The 25,249-nt window shown below is 42.5% G+C and overlaps 1 protein-coding gene across 1 annotated transcript in view; it reads right to left on the reverse strand.

The window, feature by feature from the left end:
• Positions 1-21,202, reverse strand: part of iglon5 (IgLON family member 5) — a 91,178-nt gene extending 69,976 nt beyond the window's left edge. The window contains exon 1 of the mRNA XM_035671626.1: positions 20,625-21,202. Within this exon, the coding sequence (XP_035527519.1) occupies positions 20,625-20,685 (61 nt within the window). The 5' untranslated portion in view covers positions 20,686-21,202. The remainder of the gene's footprint in view (positions 1-20,624) is intronic.
• Between the last annotated feature and the right edge of the window lie 4,047 nt (positions 21,203-25,249).

Below are 25,249 nucleotides of genomic sequence, written 5' to 3' on the forward strand. Positions count from 1 at the left end.
ACACTGCCATGACTTCTCGTCTCCATTACTACAAATGCTCCTATTATTCTCCCTCGTTCGTTCTTACTCCCCGCTTTCCATTCCCTTTTCTCCTCTTCCTCCCGCTCAGTTTTAGGTTGACGGGACCCCAGCCATTCTCTGTAGCACATCCACGACCCCTCTTAGCAGGAAAGGAGAGCTACGGTGGACAGTCTTGGGTCTCCCACTGAGCTGCAGTGCTAATCTGCCTGGGGAATCACATCAAATAGAATTGCACTTATGTGTCATTTCTATGAAAAAAAGCAACAAAAGCATGACTAATGGTCCTTGCAGATGCCCTTCCTGTAAGAGATTCACTATCATTTAATGGCATTCCCAACTGCTACTACAATTTTTCTGAGATCTACACCACAAGTCACCATAAATGACACATTTGTTGGACAGTGCCGCACAAACACACTCAGTCGAGCACTTAATTTGCTTGGATTTTCGGGATAATTTGGTGTCCAGGGAAACACTGGTGAGTAACAAGTGCTCCAGTGATGTGGACTGCCAAATCAATCCCAATCTGAGAATGTCCATTTACTTTCTTCTCACTGCACTGCCAACATATTGAGCAGGCATCTTCCTGGATACTGGAGTAATCCAATCAAAATGCATCATGGGGATGCCATTATTTGCTCATTTGTACACCTGCAAAGCATTCCCTTGGAGGAAATATGCAGAAATCAATAACTCAAAAGCCTGCCCTCTCTCAGCTCGTCCTTTTAAAAAAGAAAAAAAAAGAAAATTAGGTTTGCAGAGTAAATCAAATCAAAGTTTTGTTTTTACTCTTACAGCTAAAAAAAGGGCTCCTGCTTATCTTGAGTGAATAAGAAGGTCATATCATTCAATCTGAATTTGGGATATTGTTACATAGTTAAACTGGGAAGAGAATGAAGAGGCAGAAGATAGTCTTGGAATGCCTGGGAGATGCATCATTTTTGCTTTTTCTCATTCCCTTTCTGAAGGGAAATGGGCTTAGGAATTCAGTCAGCTTTGGCTCTCCAAAGCTGTATGTGATCCAGCTCCGCCTTTAGTGTCTGTGTCCTGCGTACACGAGTGAAAAGAAAACAAACAAACAAAAAAAAATCAAAAGAGGGGAAGAAAGAAGACATTCAACCAAACAGCAGCGGAGCGTAAACATAATGCAGTGTCGTTTCAAGAAAGCCAGGGATGTCTATGGATGCGTGCACCTAAATTACTCTTTCAGGAAATAGAAACAAAATTAAACCTACAAAACTTTTTTTTTTTTTACGAGAGCATGTCTTGCCATCTGGCTCAAGCGCTTCAATCTCAGTTACACCTTTATGCTGTTGGCTGAACACAAGCGAGTGCTGTGGTATTGATCCAGTCGTACACCCCTTTTATTATCTCTTCTCCCATCCAAAGGCAGCTTTCCGCTTTGATAGCACCACTGTTATAGAAAAGCATAAATTCTCAAGCCCATTTGCTGTGAGGGGGCGGATAAATGGATGTGAAATCAAGCCATGAAAACCCAACATGGCATGGTGGGGAATTTTATCCTGAGCTCATTAGGAAAGCATGTTTCCTTATTCGTGCACTGTAATGGTGCACAGTTTGCCGATAGAATATTTTTTCTCTCTGGCTTCTACATTTTCATGAATGCTTTTTAATTGTGAATGTTTGTTGGGGCTTTTGTTCTGCAGATATTCTCTGGCAAACAAGCCGTGGGAGAAATCAAGCTTGGCTTCAGCTTGTCAAACTAACAGTGGGCCATAGAGGAGGTGACGAAGAGGGTCCTGAGGCCTCTCCGTGCTTCGTGACAATAGGGCAGCTGTGTGTCAGTGAGACCAGAGTAAATAGGGCTGTGTGGAGTCACAAAGCTGCCCTGATCAAAGGCATCTATCTCAGTTTGCTGTCACAGTTTCTAACATCCTCTCTGTTGCTTCTCTGCCCAGTCTTCCTGACTGACTGACTGGACTAATCTGAACAGTGGATAGCCCAAAAAGAAAAATCTGCTTGCAACACACTATTATATGCAATTAGTCTATGTGTGAGTCTGGAGGTGCAACGGGTTGGAATTCACAATCCCCACTACCTCATGTTGCTTTTAAGATCCACTGTTGTCCTTTAAGTTCACAGAAAAAGCTGCACAGGTAAGAGATGGTCCAGCAGGGGAACAGCACTTGTTTTTTTCTTTCAGTGTACCTCCACACACGCTCACCCACCTCTATCTCCTCCCACATCTATGTCTGTGAAAACCGAACACGTGAAAAAAGGCCCTGAGGTGTGTTGTTCCAACAGGTATGCTAATGAGATTCACTAGAAGGAGGGATTTCTCTCTTAGCTTTCTATCCTCATGGATGTACCATGCCTCAGGGGACTGCTATGCATATATTACATTACTACTCATGGATTAGCATGAGTTTGAGGAAGGATATGTATGTGTATGTGCTTTTGCGTCCATATGTTTGTGCAGAAGCTCTATGTTGCACACCCTCAGAGAAACACATACCCGCAATAAATGCTCTGAGGTCTTGATCTACCTGCCCATGTTTTTCCCCTCCTTCTCTCTGTATATATATTTTACCAGAGCTGCAGGCCATTCCAATTAGAAGCACTACATTGCTCCACCACTGCACATTTGGGCCCAATGTGCATATCTTGCCCTCTTTCCCACATGGTGGGATCGCAGTGAGGTGATGCGTGACTGCTCATGATTGAGCCCTCTTTAGCTAACAGGTGCTATCATCTCCTCAAACCTTTGCCAGCGCTTCACACTCATGGTCCCCACAAAAGGTGTAAAAGAAGAACAAATGTATAAATTATCTGATCACAAAGAGAGGCGCAGCATGAAATCCCAGACAGAATGATAATTGAAAGTGGGCTTTTGGACTGCAGGATAAGGACAAAAAAATATAAGTGCTGAATTTCAGAGGCGGAGGTGGTTTCCTGGATTTGTGTAGGAAAACCCTAGTGATTTCTAGCTCTGTTGGTCCGTACTGAATCAGTCTGAAGACATGAAATCGACACTGCATTTTGATGAATGAAGTGGTCCTGCTTTTAAAAACCACTGTCCTTGAATTTGGATGGGTGTTGGGAGTGTTTGCTCCCACTGGGCTCCTTAAAAAACCCAGAAATAACCCAGAACACTCTTCATTTATCAGAATGACACATCTCTATTGGCTTATAATTTTGAGCGGGTGGGGCATTCAATAAATCTTACCAGATGGCTGGTGAGAGACTTGCACTGTTACCTGGACAAGGTTTAAGAGCTCCCTCTCTCCATGTCCTCCTTCTTATCACTCTCTCCACTTTGCTACAACATCCTCCTCCAGGTTTTGCCTCCACTTCCCTCCCTCCAAATCACAGTCTTTGCACCTGTAACCCTTGGGTGAGAGATGATTACACCTTCCGAAGCAGAAATTGAACTGAGAGCTTGGCCCTGACCTCACTCGCACACCTCCACCTCCACCCACCTTGACTAACAATGTGTGGAAACACAAAACAACAACCATTAAACAGAGCTGAACACCTCCAGAATTAAAAAAAACATGAACATTTGCTGCATGAAGTACATATTAATAAACTATCACGTCGGTACATCATAACATGTACCTGCCCTTTGTTCATTAATAAGAACATGTAACACACCGCTTCCCTCCTGCCCCCCAACTCCCCCCACCCCTTGCTGTTTGGTGCCAGCAGGACAGTGGACCAAAGGCTGCAATTTCTAATTCACTAAGCCCTGCGGCTAAATGACGGGTAGTCAATGTCCTGTTCCTCTGCATGCTATATCTCCCACGGAGTCAGTAACAAACTCATTTTCCCCACTATAAAGAATCACAAAGACTTTGTTGGCGAACTGAGAGAGCAGAGATGGAGAAAGAGAGAAGCAGGTATAAACAGCAAGGGGAGATTGAGGTTGAGGGCAAGAAGGGAAAAAAATGGGGGGAAAGATGTGATGGATTGAAAAGAAGGGGAAGGGCAGTTTGAAGTGAGATGAGATAGCGTCAAGGTGGGGGTGGGGGGTGGGGGGGACACTGAGAAAGCGACACACTTTCTGGGCTTATTTACACGTAGCTGCCAGTATGACAGGTAATTTGGGCAAATTCTCCACAGAGCCTGCAGCAGACAGCGGGGGGATAAAGACGAAAGGAGAGCAATAAGAGAGAAAAAAGGGAAGGGAGGAGAGAGGGAGGGGAACGAGGGGAGAAGCACTGAGGGGGACGTGCGCAGACTACCTGACACGGCCTGAGTTGGGTCTGAGAGCAAGACAGCAAATGGGTTTCCAGATTCCAATCAGGGGAGAGGGGTGGGATAGGAGGAGGGGGCAAAGAAATGGAAGTAGGGGGGTGAAACAGGAGCTGAAGTCATCCTGTTGACAGAGTCTGATCATTTTATTTATCTGCAGCAAGGAAGAGATATCAAAAGCACTTTTTAATTCAATTTCTCTTTTCCTGTTGAGGCTGAAAGATCAAGCAGAAGGCAGGAGCAGATGAGCCAAAAGAAAAGAGGGAGAAAATACATATCCAGATCTCCCGATTTATTCAGGCTCTGATTTATTCACTTGTTTGTCTAACTTGTGTGTGCATATGTGTGCCTGTGTGAAGGCAGGTGTGCGTTCCTCTCTGTACACTTCACATTGGGGCGAAGCAAGCTTGTTAAGACTGTATTTATAGAAAGCTCTTGTTCTTGTTCAGCGCGTGGCTGTCTGTCAGTGCTCAGAGCCAATTAGAAAACACTTGTTAATGGAGCAAGCGCTCCCCTTTCCGCTACCGTGCGTGTGTGTGGGTGTGATGACTTTATTCTCCCTCACAGTGACAGCAACCGAGGTGTGGACGACAGTAACAGAGATAACGATGAAGGAGATAACGAGGTGTTTGTCCCTGTGGGTGGAGGTCCCCTGAGGGGGTGAACATTGCACCGGACCCACCGCCGGCTTCCACTTCCTGTGGTGACTCATGCTTTATAGGGGGAGGAGCGCTTACCCTGTGTTGACCTTTTAACCCTGCCTCCTTCCGTGCTCAAAGCCTGAGGCATCACAGACGTGACCCATCCTTCTCTTGTCACACAGATACACACATGCCATTGCAGCCAACAGCAAATGCTACACACACAAATATGAACACTCCATGTGCATGCATGTGAACATGCATGACAGCCCTCCTGACATCAGTCCTTTTTCCAGGATTCTAGATTCATTTAGATTCACACTGAGAATAGGCCTGGTTAACAAATGTGCACATGTACACACGTGCATGGCGGCTGTATACACACACAGACACAAGCATACACAAACACACTCTTCAAATCAAGCGCCCCCTAGCCCTGTTACACACCCCAACAGCTCCATGCAGAGCAGTACGCCCGGTGCGACACAGCAATCTCACAGTTTATGGCACAGAGAGACGGGAAGAGCAGCAGAGGTCCAGCAAATAAGAATGAAGAGATGGAGCAAATTGAATGAAAAAGAAATGGGGAGCAGATGGGTTGAGAGAGGAACACCCAAAGGCACGGAAAGAGACTTCACAAGAGAAATTGAGGGAGAAACAAGAAAAACAGGTTTTAAAGAAGGCGTACACTGACACTGAAAAGTTGTCAGGACAGATGTCCTCACCTGGAGGTGGCTACAAATTCCAGAGGAGGGTGCATGGGCAGGGGTAGGGGTGAGATTGGGCTGGGGGGTGGTGGGTTGAAGAATGAGTGCAATGAAATATAATCAAAGACAGTGAGAGAAAGGATTACCTCCTTTGCTTCAGTGGAGTATGTAATTGTGGTAAAAAAACACTGACTCGGTGTGACAACAAAACACAATTGTGCCGCCGAGAGCTGAGTGTGATGCTGGGAATTAGCAGCAGTGATAAAGATGGAGATAACAGTGAGAAGATGGGGAGGAAAGATTCGGCTGATTATCAGTGTTGATGATAACAGTGTTGGTGGTTATCATAATGAAGGTGGTGAGGATCAAACGTGGCATAATGTCTTGATGATATGACAAAAAAAGATGACTTGATTAAAATTGCTACTGATGCCAGTGATGATAGTGGTATTTTGTTGGCACAATTTAATCACAGAGATTCCAGATTTTACATATTCTGCCATAATTCAGTATAGCAGGAAGGCTGTTTTGCATCAAATAATTCCCTTTGGGTTTTTTTTTTTTGCATTTTAAAATGCAATCCCCCATATGACTTCATGAATATTCAACCACCAATACTGCCCTGGGGTAAAAACATGGGTGTCACTCACTTGCTTTTATTTTAAATCTAGTATGACTGCTAACCCTAAAAATTAAATCAGGGCTACATGGCCTTTTTTCATACCTACAGAAGCAAGTTATTCTTAATTTAATTAGCTTTAAGCTTTTAAGCTTGTCCACCCTCTTTCCCCTCAGTTAGTGAGGTCCCACCCCAACTCCAGTCACCCATACTGATGAGCTGTCCACCATCTAGCCTGAGGCTGAGGTAACCAGCATTCATAAAGGCCAACACAGGTGTTGAAGAACAGGACAATCTGCAATATAGAACATAAATAAATAATTCCTCTTTTATTAACAAGTTCTATGTATGTTGATCCCACCTGCTAAAAAGGTGTTTGAATTTTTAAGCTATTGCCATCTAGTGGTCAGATCCAAAAGAACTACAGTGCCAGAGTGTATTACAGGCTGATTAGAGGAAGGATCTTTACTTGGGGCCCCTTGGTATTACAGGAGGGTTATTACATCATGTTGTCTAGATTGGAGACATGACACACAAGTGTTGTGATTGGAGAGAAACTTGTGTCTGTTAACATCTGAGTCATGTTGTATGATAATTTGATCCTCATGCATGCAGGAAATCAAATTTTACTATATATAAACTTGTTTTCACAAACTGGAGGAGCTACACCAGTAAAGGCGATGGAGAACGGATACAGACCACATTTATAAGTGTGGGAAATAATGACATTTTTAAATAGGATCTAGAGGGGATCACATGAGTGCAAAACCACCTAAAACAAAACAATAGGACTAAAAGAAATAAACTGATATGACAACCAGTGACTAAGTCATCATTCAGTAGATTGAGGTTTCACCTACTGCACTCCCCATTGGCTCTGCCTGCTCCATCTGGCTGCCTTATTTCCCAAAAATGACACAGCAGCAACCAAAAACACAACAGGCTTCAAAATGACAAGTTATAAACCGTCAGAGGGCGACACGCACACTTCCTCGAGAGCTTAGGTCTTAGCTCCTTGCTTTTATCAAGAAACTTCTATAGTTATACCCGGCCTATAGGATTGTTATTAATTTACTGCTGGTTTTAGTTTTAAATATCTTTAATTTGTTGTCTCTATCCTTTCTGCTTTGTTTTTAATGTATCTACTTTTTTAATCTTATTGTAATAATGTGCTGTATAAAAAAATTAATTGTATTACAATTATTATTATTAACCACTACATGAACAATGTCTTCAACTGTGCAACATTGAAAATGTGCACATGGAAAAGCAGGATCAGAAACAGACTGATGAGGTATGAAAATTCTTCTGTATTATTTTAATGTCAAAATTTGCATTTGTAGGTTTCAGATACACATGTACCAATCTGATTATGTTGTCTTGCTACCTCTAACTGGAAGCTCTGTATGGTGAGTACCATACTTGTGTAAACAAAGCTTTGATTAACTGGTCTTCACTCTGACCCCAATCTTAGAAAAGCCCAGATATGCCCCAACTCTACGTTGCTTTACACAGGTAATGTATGGCAAGGTCATCCGTCAACCCTGTGTAATTAACTGGGTGGCGTGAAAATGCACCTTTAGGATACCATTAACCCGTGCTAGCCTAACAAGGCTGTGCAAACACAGACTAAATACGCCAGCAAACACACATCTGTGGCTCGAGTGAGTGGGAGAGCAGAGACGAAAATCCATTTCATGAATATTGGATTTCATTATGAGGGTGAAAAACAGCTTTGCTGTGGATCATTCTTTAATGACCCAAAGTCCACATGCATGAATCTTTTAGTAGTGGCTGTCTGTTTGATATGAGAGAAAAAAAGAGAGGGGAGAGCTGTTTCCCCAGTGGGTTTTGACGGACCATGAGACGAGACTAGAGTTGAGCACCCGGATCATGGACTCAAACAATCTTTCGGACAGGTAGGTCATCCTGTTGCAGACATAGAGAGAGGGGATTCAGTTCTCAGGTACACTTGTTGCAGTTTCTCTTATTTATGCGAACCTGCAAAGGAGAGACTACAGATTTTGGGTCCAGATTTAATGTTTGTGTCAAATCATACGGCATGGCTTATTTTTTGGACGCTTGAGGCTGGGCTCATTTCTTGCTCAGGGTTTTGTTTGCAATATGAGGGAAGAAGCTTGCAGCTGAGAGCCTGTCCTCACCTTAAAACTGATCCTCACTGACTGACCAAGAGGTCAGACTCCTCACTTTACTCCTCTCCTCTCTCGAGCCACTAGACTCCACTACCCTTGAGTTTGGTTTGTCACCAACAATTTACAAACAACTCACCTTTCTGGCTAGGGCTAAATTTGCAATGACCCAACGTTCTGAGCATGTGACACAACATATGTGTGAGTCTGATTTGTATTCAGCTAAAATCCAACACCTGGATATTTTCTTAGTGTCTTGGAAATGGAGGGCTGTCATATTCAATCCATTTAGTCCTAAAATATTTGTATTTTTACTCAAACAAATTCTCCTTCAATCAATCAGTGAATCAGAGGTGACTGAAATTATGATGAGTAACTGAAAGAAACACTGGTGAGAAATGGTAAATAAGCTAATGTGCCAGGGAACATGATGTAAGTTGATATTAGTCAGTGCAGTACTGCTGAGTTGATTTGTCACGTTTATGTTGGGAACCTGCTGCTCAATTGACGATTTTGGGATAATATCAAAGTGCATCTGTATTCAGTGGCACACGCCAGAATATCTGAGAAGGGGAATACATGAGATCAAAAGGCAAGTGTGTGCACAAGATCAAACGCTTAAAGCTAATACAGAAAAATTTTACATTTTATTAATCACATGCAATTACAGTAAACACCCCATTGCTTTTTTTCTCCTTTTTTCCCCCCCTGCAGTTTGAGGGAAAGCAAGTGTTTCCCGATTATGGAGCTACTTAAAATCAGCAGCTTCAACCGAAGATGCAGGTGGAGTAACACAGGCATGAAATGAATGTGGCAACCAACCTGGCAGAGCTAATAAATAAAACAACCAACCACAGCCAGATACAGCCCTCCATATGGTGTGTTTCTGTCTCAACCAACTCTATCTGGTTCATCCATCCTTTGTGCAAAGCACAGTCCATCCCAGGAGTGGCCATACCCTTTCCAGCCCAGCCAATTAACTCCTGCAATGCAGCATTCTTCTAACTTACCACTTCCTTACATGCCATTATAGATGCTGCCTCCCCTTTCAAACTGGATAAATCATTTCATCAGGAGCCATTGAGTGTCACCTGGTGAGGAGTGAGATGGCACTATGATTCCCAATCTTGTGCGACCAGGTGTGTGATTTAACATGGCGGCAACCAACTGATGAATTAACAACTCTTCACAACAAAAAACTAAGGACATAATTCTCCCTCCCGTAACATTACATTGATGAGCGTTTCAACCAGCTCAGAACAATGGGCAAAAATACAAAAAAGCAACCAACCAATAACATGTCTTCTCTGAATGCAAAGATTTCTCTTAAAAAAAACTGAAAGAATTTCAGGAGGTAAAAAGTTTATGGAAAACTTTACATGCATTGGTTATATTAAGACAAATATAGATATTGTCAGATATTTTTAATCATTAGTATGATAGTAACAGCCTTTCCTGTGTCAGCCTGTCATCTGCTATGATATACTTTTTTGATAGAATAACGGATGGTGGATTGTTTCACAAGCATGACATTAATTCAATTATAAATAACTGCACATATTCCCATTAAACTTGCTGCAATGGCAGTACGTTACAAGGGGCACCACAGTTTTTATTACAAGTTGTGAAGATGTGGTGTTGCCCAGGTAATCAGGGCAGACAGAGAAGGTTGACAACTCTGATGGTACTTTTTATCACATATGTCCATAACCCTGTAGGCACCACGTTGCCCCAGAAAAAGCAAACAGATGGCCTTAGGTTGTACGCTTGTGTCTTTAAGTGTGAGCTGAGAGCAGGAAGTAGCAACGGGTGAGTGGGCACAGTCGGAAGGCCAGGGGGTCCCTGGGGCTGAGCACCAAAGCATAACTTATAGAACACAAACTGGCTGGGTTTTTACATTATAATGAATGCGTCGCTACTGTAATGCAATTCTATCCACTTCCATGTTTGACTGTGTAATTGCTGTCCTCTGAATTGAAATGTTGCAGTTTCAAAGACACTGTATTTCAAAGCCATTCAGTCTATATGCCTTGACAACTTGTGTTGTACCATCTTTGCTTTCAGCCTCTGCAGCACATTTGTATAAAAGAGAATCTCTGCTCATTTAGAAGTCTTTGCTTTAAGAAATCTCTGCACTACATCAAACTGCACTGTCAAAATGCTGACAACGGACATCTATATAGTTGAGAATATAGCCTCCCTGTGATGAAGGGACCGGAAATGAGGCATTAAATGGCAAGCATTGGCTAAAGCATTTCTTATTCAGAACATTATATTAAACATATTTGCTTAAGTGCACCATATTCAGATCTTTATACCAAATGTTAGAGACAAAACACGTTTTAATCAAATGCAATCCGTTACACATATGATGTAATTGCGTTAACTGTCTGAAATAACTGAACCTTAAGGCAAATCTTCTCCTGCCATCATAACTCTTCACATTAATTCACCACACAAAACCAGTCTGGTAAAAAATCTAATTAAAGGAAAATCAATTCCACCAGCAGTATTCCTTCTAACATTTTTGGATTTATAAATCCTCTGTAGGGCTGAATTGAAATGCAATTTTTTGCTGAAACGTTTCGTACTGTAGTTAATCGCATGCTATCTTTCTTTTATCGCTCCTGTCAAAAAATAAATAAATAAATAAATAAATAAATAAATAGAAACCCAATGTCAATAAGGCCTGATCATGATGGATTCAAGGGAGGATCAATCAAGTCGGTCTGATTGAGAAAACACCTGCACTGTCTGCCCCACATTTGTCATGTCTGATTTAGCTGCCTCCCTGCAGTATACAGATCAATTCTGATTACAGCTGTCAAACCCAAAATAACAAACAAAGGTAACTGCAGGTTTGATAAAGCAGATATTTACAATAAATAGGCCAACATGAAGTTTAATAACAAATGCTGAATTGGGTTGTTTATCTTCTGGGGTTCAGATATCATCTGCTTTAAATCTTCAATACTGTGGGTCTTTGGCTCTGACATCAACTTGATACAGATTTCGTTTTGTTGTTTTACAAAACTCCAATACTTTTATCTTTAACCATCTCACGTTTTATTTGGTATTGGTGGCCTCTCATCACATCAATCTATGATTAGATTTTTCATTTTATTGTACCATTTAAAAGCATCTCTATCGCAGATGTTTTTTTCATCCAGTCTATCAAAGCAGAGGTGCATAACACTTTGGTTTTTAAAGCGACAGTGAAACAGGCTCAGTGGAACTTTAATCTTCATTTCTATAATGTCAACCATTGCAATAACTCTTATCATGTCTCACAGTACAGCAGTTGTTGTCAGGTATAGATATTGACCTGTCAGCAGAAATATGTTGTATTAGAGTACTGTTGCCCAACATTAAGCAGCTAATTGCCCTTTTCTGACACCTTCATTATTTCTTAATGGAATTGGAGGTCTGCTGGCCAGAGAAAGGTCACATCGATACAGTCGGTACCCCCTTGATGGAGAGAGAATGTGATGTTTTGCTGCTGTGACAAAATGATCTTACAGTGTCTAAATGGATATTTGTTCTAATGTTTGTTTTTCTTTTGATTTACTAAACCTATTTGACATTTCCTGCTGTATATTTGATCAAACATAGCATTAATCTAGAACCCTTTGGATGACGGGGAACACTGGGTTCTGGCAATCATTTGTATTGATACATTTATATGTGCTCTAATATTGCAATAACTGCTGAAACTAGGAGTAAACAGAAGCTCAACAAGGACAGAATGAAGAGGAATTTTAATTGGAAATTTGACTTGCATCTGTGGAATGATATGCATTTTAATGAGTACAATTTGGCCAAATTCCTTCATGTTTAGCGCCGCTCTAACACAAGGGGAAAGGGAAAAAAGTAATGTGCTTTCAAAGTGAAACACAGCCTTGAAACAAAAACAAAATAATTTTTGATCAGTATTTGGAAATCACACTGACACCCCAGGAATGATATTACACAAAAAATTAGATAGCACTATTCACCCACATCACACAATGAATAAAGAAACGAAATGTGATTGAAGCACAATGTAAAAGCACACCCAATCCTGGAAATGTCTTAAATAACATCTGAGTCAAATACTGTGCTCGCAACTGCCCCCATGCAGGTCCAAGCACTAATGGAATTTCACTCACTGCATTACAAAACTGGGAAGAGCAGCGCAGGCTTTTAGAGTTATCCAACTACACATCTAATTAGTGAAATATCATGATACAATAACACGGCAGCGTCTTCTCCCAAACCCAATTAATGGCCTATTGCAGTACAAATGTTTGATGAAATCTCACCTAACATCCCAACTACCAAATATACATCACAAATATGATATTTTGTTAAGAAAATATTCCTGTGATCTTTTGCTTGAAAATGTGGGAGGCAATTTTCACACCCCATACACAGGGGACATGCAGAATCAACATCTTTCAAGACACTGCAGAACATTTCCTGTCCATTTATGGGCTGTCACAGACAAATCCTTAGTGAAATTCCCCTTAACTTAAGTCTTACTGTCAGGATGTCGCGCTAATATGGGCACTTTATTACAAGAAAATCCCACCGGCACCTTCGCAGCTGGAGTTGCCAGTGGGTTGGAGCCACGTGCCAGCCCTAAACCACAGGAGAATTGTGGCAAGTCTGTAAATCACACCATAAGCTCTGAGTGTAGGGCAACAACTACACCAAGCACTAACTACCACCAGGTAGTGACACGGTTTGTTTTGCGAATAATGTAGCTTTCCAATAGCAACCGAAAGCATTTGATTGCTGGCAATGTTAAAGAGTGTCTAAATATAATATTTTATGTAACATGTGGATTCTTGACAAGCTCCAAATCACTTATTATGATATGACTGCATGAGCGTCTTATTAGAGGTGTGCTCCCTCACTGGAATGACTCCCTAACCAGTGGCATATCACATTAGCACCAACTCCTTAATGCCGCAATATCACACAACAAGTGACCCTGAAACAATTTTACTACTCCCACTCATAGCAATATCACCCAAACACAGTTTTCATTGGCAGGATAAACCTGCCATGTTTTTTATTCCACCTAATCATCTTCCTGCAAAATCAATCCATCTCGATCACTGCCTGTTGCGGGTCTTTGAATCCCTCCTCCCCTTCTTCCCTCACACCATCTGTCTCTCTTCCCTTGCTTCCTCCCAGCAGCCCTGCTTCAATCATTTTTTCATAACTCCTCCATCTCTCCAGCCTGTCCACCCTCATAAGCCCGCTCTGTCTTTTCCCCCCCGCTGCTTCACACTATCTGCATTAAATATACATACCCCACCAAACACGCTGCATGTAATGTGCTCCTTGTGTGTGCAAATTTCATGCCAATGTGAGAACATATCAGCTAATGACTGGAGAAAGGTGGCGCTGATGCTGGCCGCACTTGATTCACAGCAACACGTTAGCCGTCTCAGCTGCTGACCGGCTCATTATCATTTAGAACTGCTCGCTGCACAAACTACACACCCACACGGTCTGTCGCTAACTCCTGACAGGAATTAGAATTATGTGAAACTCAGTACGAGAGAGATTCTTACAGTCGCTATTATGTAGTGCCAAAGTCCAGGGGACCCAGCCTCTCATATGCCTTTTTTTCATTCCCATAGGAGACAATGTTGGTATGTGGTGCTCATTAGCACACCCTGTGTCGCTTCTCCACCCCTCACTCATGCCTTCTCTCTCTGTCTATTAAAGTCTGGGACACAATTATCCCCATTCTCTGTCTCTCTCTTTCACCCTCCATCTCTCTCACTGTGAATGAGAGTCTGGAACACAATTACCCCTGTTCTCTCTCTCTCTCCTTCTTGCACTTTATCCATCCCTCCCTCTCTCTAGTTCTCTCTCCACCTCTTATGGCTTCAGGAGAAGTCTGTGAAGGGAGCAGCTGCTGAAATATTTATTGATCTGTTTTCCTCAGTTTTATTTATTTCCCTTTCTTCCCTCTTGCCCTCCCTTCCCTTCTGCACAGACCCAGAAACACCTCCAGCACCATGAGATGTCAGAGGCGGCAGAAGGGCTGAAAATCCACAACATGAAACCATTATTTAGCATTTGTTGCACCCAGTAGTTTTACCTGTGTAAACAAAACAAAAGGCGTGAGTGTGGGATGAAGGTAAATGTGAGAACAACATCAGCTACAGAAAGGACAGATGCGGCACAGATTGAGCCGTGAGACAGGTGGATTGTTCGGCATATTTTGATGCTGACATCCGCTGCAGGGGGTTGTTGACAGGAAACACCAAGGTGCTGTTCGTTTTTTGTCAGTGTAAAGGAAGTTGTACACAAACTGTAGGCTATTGAAGTAGGAGTAGTCATGGCAACAATGCCCTGAGCAATTATAATTACAATGGTAACAGTGTTAGTACTGGACTAAATGGATTCACTGATGAATCTGACGTTATCTCTGCGTAATTAAAGGGCTTCCGTGCTATCGTATGTCCCCGTGGTAAATATCAGCGCAGTTAACCGGGAGTTTTGAGGTTACTCCAACGGCGAGCAATTCAACAGTCGTTTGAAACTAATGTTTTTCTCCAGCCTTCTGTTGTAGCACAAATGATTAAACTTCCACACACACACACACACACACACACACACACACACACACGGGAAGGATCACACACATAAACAGATGAACACACTGAGACACAAAAAAACACACACACAAAGCTAAGTCCCATCACCAGGCATGGCCTGCATTAGTGCCTAAGCCTTTTCCATTGATTTGCCGGCGAGCTCCTTGTCTTTTGGTAATGAGGACAGGGAGAGAAGCGGGACCCTCGTCCCTCCCGGCTCCCCTAGGACAAGCCGCCTGCACTAATCTGAATTGTGTTTCCAATGATGCTAACTCCCTGGCACAAAAAAGACTAGAAGGAAGAGGAATAGAGGGAAGAAAATCACACAGCACTCTCTCTCCCCCTCTAACAGTATTCATTCCTCTTAAATGTGTAACATCTGCACATCACCAAACAAGAAAACATCTCTTTTTCTCCCTCTCTCTTTTTCCCTGCAGACAGCTCAATCTGCAGCATGGACTGCTTGAAAACTAAAGCGTAAAAATTTGCACTGTGCGCTGAGACTCTAAATGAACCTTACTGAACAGAGATCAATGGAGAGTTAATATCCATATTGATGTGTGTGCGTGTGTGTATGTTTGTATGTATGTGTATATATATATATATATATATATATATAAAGATGTCCTCTCATCTCCCTCATGCCTGGGCTACATTCGCTTTCCATTGATTTACCGTTCACACCTTTAGTGGGGGAATTGTTGAAATTCATCTTCCCAGTGGCCCAAGTAAAGGAGCTATTCCACAGTGTATAAATGCATACGTTTATTTCGTGAGAGCGTGTGTGTGTGTGTGTGTGTGTGTGTGTGTGCTTGCCTGCGTGGGCTGTGGCTGACGTGAGTACACGAGCCACCACTTACTCCTGCTTCTACAGCCACTCTGCTCCCTCTTGAATGATCCTTCCCGTGCACTAAATAAAACATATCCCTCTTTCATTTGTTACAGTGAGAACCCACAGCTAATGTTCATATTCACACCCGGACCGACGCAGGTCTTTAAGCTGGGATTGGGACACAGGGAGGACGAGGGGAGGTTGTAACGGAGCGAATTACTACAGTAATTAAACAGTATAACTACCTGTCCTGAGCTGAAAGCGGTCCCAGTTCCTTTCCATTACACTGAACTCCATATATTATAACTGTAATTATAATTGCAAACAAGCCTCGCTGTAATCATTATTTATGACACTGACACTATGTGTAATTGCCAAGCCCCGAACCAATATGTAAGGCCCAGTGAAGTGTTTATCAAAACCGACAGGAGAAATCTCAAGGGCAGCGAGGAGGTGCTGCATCCGCCTATCGTCTGGGCAACATTGTGGCTAACCATACTCAAAGGATTTGAACCTGCGACCTCTCAGTCACCGCTTTGGCCAGATAGCTGCTAACACTACGAGATGCAGAGCACAGCTTTCAGCCTGGCAGGTCGCGGGGTCACCAGCTAAGGGGTTATTCATCTCTGTCTACCCTGTAATTGGAAATGCTGCAAAACCCACGTAGTGAGGGCACGACGATGAATACGACTTAACATTTCTCTCGATTCTGGTCATTTGGTATTGCCACTGATACTTGCCACCAATTAAATGAGGAGTTTGAGCTGCCTCAATTAGGGCCGAGTTATAGACTTCCCAGAGCTAGGTGCAATAGATTCAAACATTTCTTTTTAGTGTGTGCAATAAGACTACTTAATTTGCAACCTTTGTTGTTACCAAAAATACAGCCCCTGTCTTACTGCCCTATTGTCTAGTTGTTTTTTAACTTGCTAAATTTGTTTTCGTTCATATTTACAAATTCATTTTTACTTACTGTTTTCATGGTTATTGTGTGTTCCTCCTTCAAAATCATATTTTACTGATGAATGAGTCTGCTTTTATGTGTGTTTTTGCCATTCTGCAAGCTACGTTTCCCATGCAAGACAATAAAGACTGAACTAAACTGGTTGTAAATTACAGTCCTTGATGTGGATCCTTAACACCTTGGAATCCAATAGAAATACTGTCAGTAGTTGCATGACATGACATGATTCTTTGCACTGTATTCAGAAGTCATGGTACAATAGCTGTGTCACTTCTAAAGTGATTCTACTAAATCATTGGTGGGTGGAATTTGACTATGCAATAACTTCTAGTACATTTCAAAATGTTTCTTTTCTTTAAGAGAAAATCTCAAGACTGTTGTTACTCACCATAACAGGACTTCCTAACCTTGCTACACCCAAAAACATTAACCAATCAAAATGAAAAGTGGTCTCCCAACTCTTCTCCAGTACATCATGCCTTATTCTCCAAACACAGAAATTCAAATTAAGTTTCCTTAAAACACCACACTCACCTATTTGTTTTCCATCCCAGCACCTGTTTCTGCCAGTCCTTGGTCAAAATGCAGCTGTTTTTTTCTTATGGTACTATCTATTCCTCCACTAGTGTGAGGAATAGATTTAGTGGAAGATGTTGGATCCACAGCACCACAGGCCACCACGGAGCAGCAAGAGAAATAGAAAAAGTAAAACCCAAGGGAAAAACATTCAGACCACAGAGCCACTCCAGGCTGGTTAAACCTCAGACCCTTGTCCCTGAGGCTCTTCAGACCAAATCCAGGCCCTCTCACTGCAATACTCGCAGATAAATAAAACCTGCCAAAATGGCAGAGCATTTCTAAGCCAAACATGGAGAACAACAGCACACAGAAACCATGGATTTCAAAGGGAGGTAGAAAAAGCAGAGGCCCCTCCAGAATAGGAGCGCAAGGCATCTGTTGATGCTGGCATCTCCCGTCTCTTCATCTCCAAGCCAAGACTGGTGATCCAGTCGAGTGTGCGTGTTTGTGTATGTGTGCGAGGGGGCAGGGAAGAAGGGTGGCTACGTGCTAACATGTGCAATGTGCATTGACCCCACTTGGCCCCCATATGTTGCTGAAACAAGAAGGATGGTGAGCTACAAAGCAACCCTGCCTGTTTTCACCTGTGTTCCTGCCCTGTACACTTCCTCTTACCAGAACCTCAATCACAGCAGTGCATGTTGTTGGGAAGAACCATCTGTTAGACAGTTGGACATATATGTACAGTATACAATACAGTGTGAAGGTGGGATTTACTGCAATAATTGCTTTAATGGATATCTGTAAGGCAGAAGTTTCTTTCACATCTAAATATATCATTGAAATAATATCCTTTGATAAATAACCTTAAACGTCCTCTGCTGTGACCTAATGTAGCACCATAAGCAGAAGCAATTTCTCTTGTCATCTTCACTTTTCACTGAATCAATGATGGCATTATTCTCATTATCAGATCTTGCAGGTTTCTGTCATAACAGAAATCTTTTGAGCGGAGGGTAAATTGTTTAATTTCGTGTGGAGGTGTGTGTGAACACATTCACAGCCTTAATGTTCCATCAACGGGAAAACAGCAAAGTCTCACAGTGCCTAGTCTCATGGATGAAACAAGTTTTGATAAATTGCAGATGGCTTATTTGCCAGAAAGATGTAGATATTTTACTGTATGTATGAGTGGGAGCTTGGCCATCCACCTTTTTTAAGAGTTATGGTTCTCAGGCATTTTAGGTGCAATAAAAGAGAGAATAACAGAGGAAGGGAAAGGCATGGTGGCATGCCAGGAGCTGGCCATCACACCCATGGAGTGGTTTGTGCATTCACACGCCAAGCCAGTAGGAAACCTTTGAATAGTCTAATTGTGTTTTGCAGCATAGAAAAAGACCCTTTTCAACCTGGTTGGCATGCCATTGTAGAGGTCTGAAACAGATTTTACTATCTGTTTCTGAGGGTATGGAAGATAAAATAGCACTCCCTCTTAATAAATATTTGCTGTGCCTGTGCCTAATGTGAAGTGGCTAAATGAGTGATAATCTCTTTCAAGAGTAAGAAATATCTTCAGATGAATAAAATACTGTACAGTCATTCAGAGGAATTTGTCTTATACATCATTAACCTGGCACTAATAACTCACACAATCTGCTAAACGGTGGTGGTGAAGCATTTAGGCAACCACAAACCACACTGGTCCGACTCTAAGGGGCACAGATTAAAAGGATTATTCCACTGCTGCATGATTTATCAAGCAGCGGACGGTGCCCTTTTAACAGTCATGTTCTTCTTTTATAATGCATGCTTTCTACCTTAAAAGAGACGGATGTGATGTGGACCTACAGCAACTCAGAGCAGCAGATGGGATCCCTCTCCAAGATGAGTCTGATTCACATGTGCTGCAATGTGCACAACTCACATCAATATCCAATCATTCTTCAACTGTGGCTTACATGATCGGTCACACCCTCACATCCCAAAACCCACAGGTTACAAATTCAGAGGGCCGAAAGCTAAAATGAGACTCAGTATGGTTGTAGGGTTGGTTTGTGTGGTGCTCAGCTCATTGTGTTTGTGTGCTGTGTGCGTCCTGCAGGGCTGTCCGTCTGCTCGCTGCCTGGTGTGGAAAAGGGGCTTGCTGTGGCAAGCCAACCATGACCAGCTGGGCTCTCCTGCCCACAAGGAGCTCAGGAGCAGGAGGCTATAGCCCGTCTGCATCTGCAGGTTGTTAACCTCACATCTTATTGCACTGACACATCAATTATTGTTATTAAGGGCCAGAGTAATTTATTTATATACTGATTTCCCACAGGATGAAGGCAGGACTAATTGAGCCAGGTGTGTGTATTTGTGTGTGTGTGTGTGTGTGTAAGTGTGTGTCTGTGTTCATGCTAGATGGGCAGGGGGAAATTAGAGTACATGGTGAGAATGCCGTGTACAACTAATATATGATGGGACATCCCATAGCATGGTTAGGATATTAGAGGATGGCATGATGAAAAATGCAAGAGGAGTTTTAAATATCCCCTGGTCAGCATTCCCTGTGGACAACAACAACAACATAACAACACTGTCTGTTTGTGTTATTCATAATAAAGCAGTGTAAATAGCCACCTGAATCTTCTGGTTGTGCAAGTTATCTCTGGCACTGTGGGGAAGATGTTTTATGCCAGTGCAAGGAGAGGAAATGTAGGCTTGATTACACGGTGCATGTTTGACCCCCTCAGCCCCCGTCCATCCCTCACCATTTATTACTCGCTGTCTCTCTCGACCTTGGGTTTGAAGACCGAGAACAAAACACTGTCTTTCTCTCCGGAGTCTCTCTGCATTGCTTTTACCCGTACTTATGTTACCCCCCCCCCCCGCACTGGTGGTGCGTCATGTGCGTGGGATACCAGGCCATTCATGTCACGTAAAGGAATGTTCACAGACGACTGGGGATGGGAGTCTTATATTTATTTATTTTTATACTTCCATAGTAAACATCTTAACATGCATCACCCGTTGCTCACACTGAACCACGAGGTTGGCTTCGAGATGAACCTGGCGCTGCGCTTACATGCACGCGCTCACGCACGACGACGACGCGCGTGTACGCGCGCACACAAACACACACACACATACACCCCCCATCTCTTTCTACGTTTGTGTATATCTCTGTGTGAGGAAATGGAAAACTGGAGCGCAGTGGCACAGCAGACACGCGTGATTCACAGGCAGGTAGACCCCCCCCCCCTTCTTCATTAGTATTCACCTCCACAAGCGTTGTCAGAAAATGAAAGATATACATGCGTAGAGGCGCAGCGGCACAGAACCGCCAGCGCATCGCTAAAGTAGCTCGTAAGAACTTACCTTTCGACAGCAGAACCAGGATCAAAGCAGCAAACGCGTTCCGCAAGAGGGGGCAGCCCATGATGGAGTTCTGATTGATTTTCTGCTTGTTTTGCAGCCAAATGCCTTGGTATTCCTCCTTTACGGTGCCGTTGCGGGGAATCTGTGTATAAAAAAACCGACCCGGGGAATGAATGTCAACAGCAATAGTCCAACGCTTCTACATGTGACTGGACGAAAACATCAGTCTTGTCCACTTGACTTTTCCTTTTGATGTCGGAGAGAGAAACGGAGAATTCTGTTTGTCTTCTTCTGTGTAGAAGAATCTCTCAACCAGAAAAATATCAGGAGCAGGAAAAAAAACCCAAATATCCCAGACACTTAGTTTGTCTCTCAGAGCCTTGAAGGAAAGATCAGATATTTTAGAAAATTCATGGGAAGAGAGGGTAAAATTTCAACTGTCCACTGACTTGACATAAATATGTTTTTTGTTGTTGTCAGAGAACAGGATGGAGTCTGTGCGTCCCGACCAGTCTCAAGTCGCCACTTCAGCCTTAATTAGCCTGCTCCCGTATGTCTCTGTTGGTATGCAGCGCGTCTCGTCGCTCCGCACTCAGCGCGTCGCAGGGAGCAGCACTGAATGCGAGGCGCACAAGAAAGAGCATGATTGACAGTTCAAGGAGAACCCCTTTCCCAATCACTGGCCCCAAGGAAGGAGGCGGGATATACGATTGCACCGATGTCCCGCGCGGAGAGGCCGGCCGAGGAGCCTCACCGGCCAATCGCAGGCGCGCACTGGGCGGGCAGAGCGCGAGAACGGAGCGCGGCGCGGTGATAATGCAATGTGATTTATAGCCAGTTCGGTGTTGCTGCAGTACTCAGAGAAAACAGTCCACAGGGGGACAGGCGGGCATAATAACTACAGGGACATAGGTGGGGGGTGAGGGGGGGTGAGTGAGGGACAGGTGGAGCCATATGGGCTCCGGTGCGCGGGTTTTTTTTTGTGGAAACAATGGATGTAAACAGAACGTTGTGTTGCTGATGAGCAGATGTTACTCAATTGCTGAAAATGAATATCGTCAAACCAGAGGAGGAGAAGCCTGTAAAGACAATGAGAAAATTGCCCACATGCCCCCATATAAGTTGTGGGTACACTGGGTGGACTGGGTAGAGTATCAGAGCAGATTGTAACAGCACTGCAGTAAAAATCTGACTCAGTCACACATGCTGACTTAATGGCAGGCAGCATAAACCCCATGTAGGAAGACACTATATTTATGCGAAAGTACTAATGAGCCATTTATGAACATGTTAGTCTCTGCTCTGAGCTGCGTTGGGTGCTAAAAGTGTGAGCAGTTGCCTGTATAGTGAAGCCATCATTTTCTTTGAAAGGGCATTCACATGTTGAGCTAATCATCTCGCATGAAAGCTAGATGCCAGAGACAGACACCAGCTACTACACAGGAAGCTGTGAAACTCCCAGAAAACTTGATTGCCAAATTTATGCATACTTCCCAAACATTTGGCAGTCAATTACAGTCATATTGCATCATATGTGGACCTCCTCTCGGTCAGAAACACAACATACAGCTCACGCTGAGCCCATTAGGTCCGTTTTTTTGCAACGTTTACTGTATGCCTCAGATGATTATTTTCATATAATCTGATGTATTGTTCCACATTTGACTAATACACTTGTTTCCTTATTCCCCGAATAACTAATTAATGCTTTATTACTGCTGAGTGCATAAGTAATAAAGCACTGCTTGCTGATTTATGGTATTCACACAAAATTACAATCAATACAGTTGGGAATTATAACTGAATGCATATCTGTCACAGATGAAAGATGGAGAAGGATGAACGGGCAAGCTCAAACAAAACCCCAGGACTGATTAATGAGTCAGCTAATCAAAGACCAGCATTAGCTACTTGCAGTGTGTGATTTGTTTGTAAATACTTATTATTCACTATTAATTCAATTTGACCCAGTGGAGTGAATCAGGAGCCAGTGATGTTTAAAATGTTAACCACGGGCTCATTAGGCTGTTATTTTTTAATGTTGATTTCTGATTTTTAGCTCTATCTGATGAAAAATTAATGATTTATGATTTGTGGATGTTATGACATAGATAGATGGATAGACGGATAGATAGATTTGTTTGATATCAGCTGCAGCAAAGTTGCATATATATACCTAACAGTGAGAACAACAATATAAAGATAATACAAATTGAATAAAGACAATAGCTTTAGTCTTTGGCCCGAGGGAAACCCCAATTCAAGATGGCTTATACACCCTTAACTATATGCTATTGTTTGTTCAAAACAATTAGCACAGTAGCACAGTATGGTAGCTGTTCCTCTAATCAGCATGTCCTTCTCCTCCTCTTCGTTTGGACATAGTATTTTCACTGGAATGCTGCAGGACCACTATTGTACAGCTTTCACATTAGCATAGAAACGTTTCCTCTACGTAATACTAAAAAAACGGATCCAAACAATTCATCGAGTCATACTGTGCAATGCAGTTGCGAAGCTTTATTAATGGTATTCATGATTGCAATCAGTAATTCAGCTGGATTTCTGCGTACACGTGGATATTATTTATAGACCTGTCACAAGTTGCAGTTTGTTTGTACTCTGTTGTTCAAAGTTATTTAATAAAAGTAGGAACACCTGCGAAAATGTTGACATAAATTTGCATTTTGACTCAGATTTTACAAAGCCAATTACCCTCAGACCTCGTCAGCCTTCATCATACTGTATGACATCCTGAGCACAGTGGAAGCGGGCTGAGACAGAAAATATTACTTTATTTTGAAAAGACTGACATGCATCAGCTTAAGGAAATGGTGTTGCATTTTGCATTATGAAACAAAAAAAACTCACTTACCCAAGCAACACTTACTGTTGACACATGCTCATATGTACATAAACATTGTTACTTTGAGTGTCTGTTATATTATTAACAGCAGTTCTTTACTATAGCAGCATATCTGTAGATGCTTTATTTTCTAGAGGAATGGATAAGAGCCATTTGTTTTTTTTATATCTTCTGACTGCTCAGTTTAAAGCCATCTTGGCTGTTAAGTCTGGTGTGATGTTTTCAAATTTTAATCAATATAGCATTCTAATTTTATTTAAAAGCATTGTTGTCTTAGTGTCTGATTTTGCCCCTCAGGGCAACACTGCCAAGAAGAACGTGACCGATCATATTAGTCCTGCATCAATGTGCAGCATTGATATGAGTTTCGAACTGGACTTGAGGGCTCCTGAAGACTTGGATGGCCCGCAGAGACTCACTAAGACAACTTACAGACACTAATAGTGGATCCTCATTTTAGACAAGGGCAAGTAGAGAAAGAGAAAAAAATTAAATGAAGAGAAATTCAAAGATAGTAAGTAAAGGTGAATACACAATAGAAGAAAAGTACATGTTTAAGGTTAGAAATGAGTCTGTATATGCGTGCTCAGTAACTTCAAATGTTGGCTGAAAACAAAGTAATACAAAAGACAAGTGGAGGCAAGTGGCTTTGTACCGGGGTTTTTTTTAAAGAGGATGTAATGTAATGGACTATAAGATGAGTCAGAGAAAACTTCGAGCTTTTTCAGAGCTTCTCCCAGGCCCTCTTACTCACAGAAGAGCAGGAGACTTTTTTCTGGAGTGGTAAGACCTCATCTTATTTGAAGGTAACACTAATTAGAGTAGTCATGTTGGAGCTCTGACCTTTTGTAGATTTTCAGTTTTTACTTTCAGTCTTTAATTTCTTTCTAAGTAAAGGTTCTTATAGCTGCAGCAACCAGTTATTGTAACTAATGTTTCACTTAATAATCCCAATCATTTCTACAAAAATGTTGCACTCTCATTATCTCTGTTTTTCATAACTTCAGTGAGTGACCATTTTCTTGTAGTCGTTCTTGTACTGAGCTAACAGGCTTCACAGCACTGTCATGGTGAAGCTGTAGCAAAATAGAATAGTTACTTAATTCATCTGGCTTCCCAGAGTATGAGGTGAAATCTTAAGAGTCACAGTGATCAGGGTTGTTTGATGTATGATGGGGTCATGATGCATACTAGAGTGTGATTGACTGGCCACAATGCCACTGAGTGCATCATTACTCATCAGTGGGGAGGTACAGAGAGGTTAGTTTGATGGATTGTAACTTAACCGCACTTTGCAGCAAGCTATTTAAATCTCTGCAAGATGCATGGTAGCATATGTTTGTCTGTATAGGAAAACACTCACATGTCCAGTTCGGGGGGTATATTCCTAAGCCTGTGCAGCTATCACCCACAGTCATTCACAGAGTGCCTGGGCTGAAATGACAGTAATTTCACACCCAATTAATAGAGTATAAAGCAGACCCATACTATAATGTCAGATGTTGGCACCTTGACTGTAAGGACAAACACAGAAGGACACCTCACCGAGCTTGTTTGAAGAGCGCGGCAGTTTATGCAAACATGTCTGGCTTGGAGTACGTCTGGCTGGGGGGGAACCTGTCCCTGAAGTGTCTGCTGTAGAGCTACCAGTTGGGCTGAGACGCCCCACCAGCCTGTTTAGTATGGTAATGTATGGAGATGCGGGCACGGGCACTTTTTCCCTCTTTCCCCTTGCTCCGTCTTTAAGCCCCCATATTAA

The sequence above is a fragment of the Morone saxatilis genome, unplaced genomic scaffold (assembly GCF_004916995.1).
Source record: "Morone saxatilis isolate NCDOM2014 unplaced genomic scaffold, NCSU_SB_2.0 Contig24, whole genome shotgun sequence".
NCBI classification, from domain to species: domain Eukaryota; kingdom Metazoa; phylum Chordata; class Actinopteri; family Moronidae; genus Morone; species Morone saxatilis.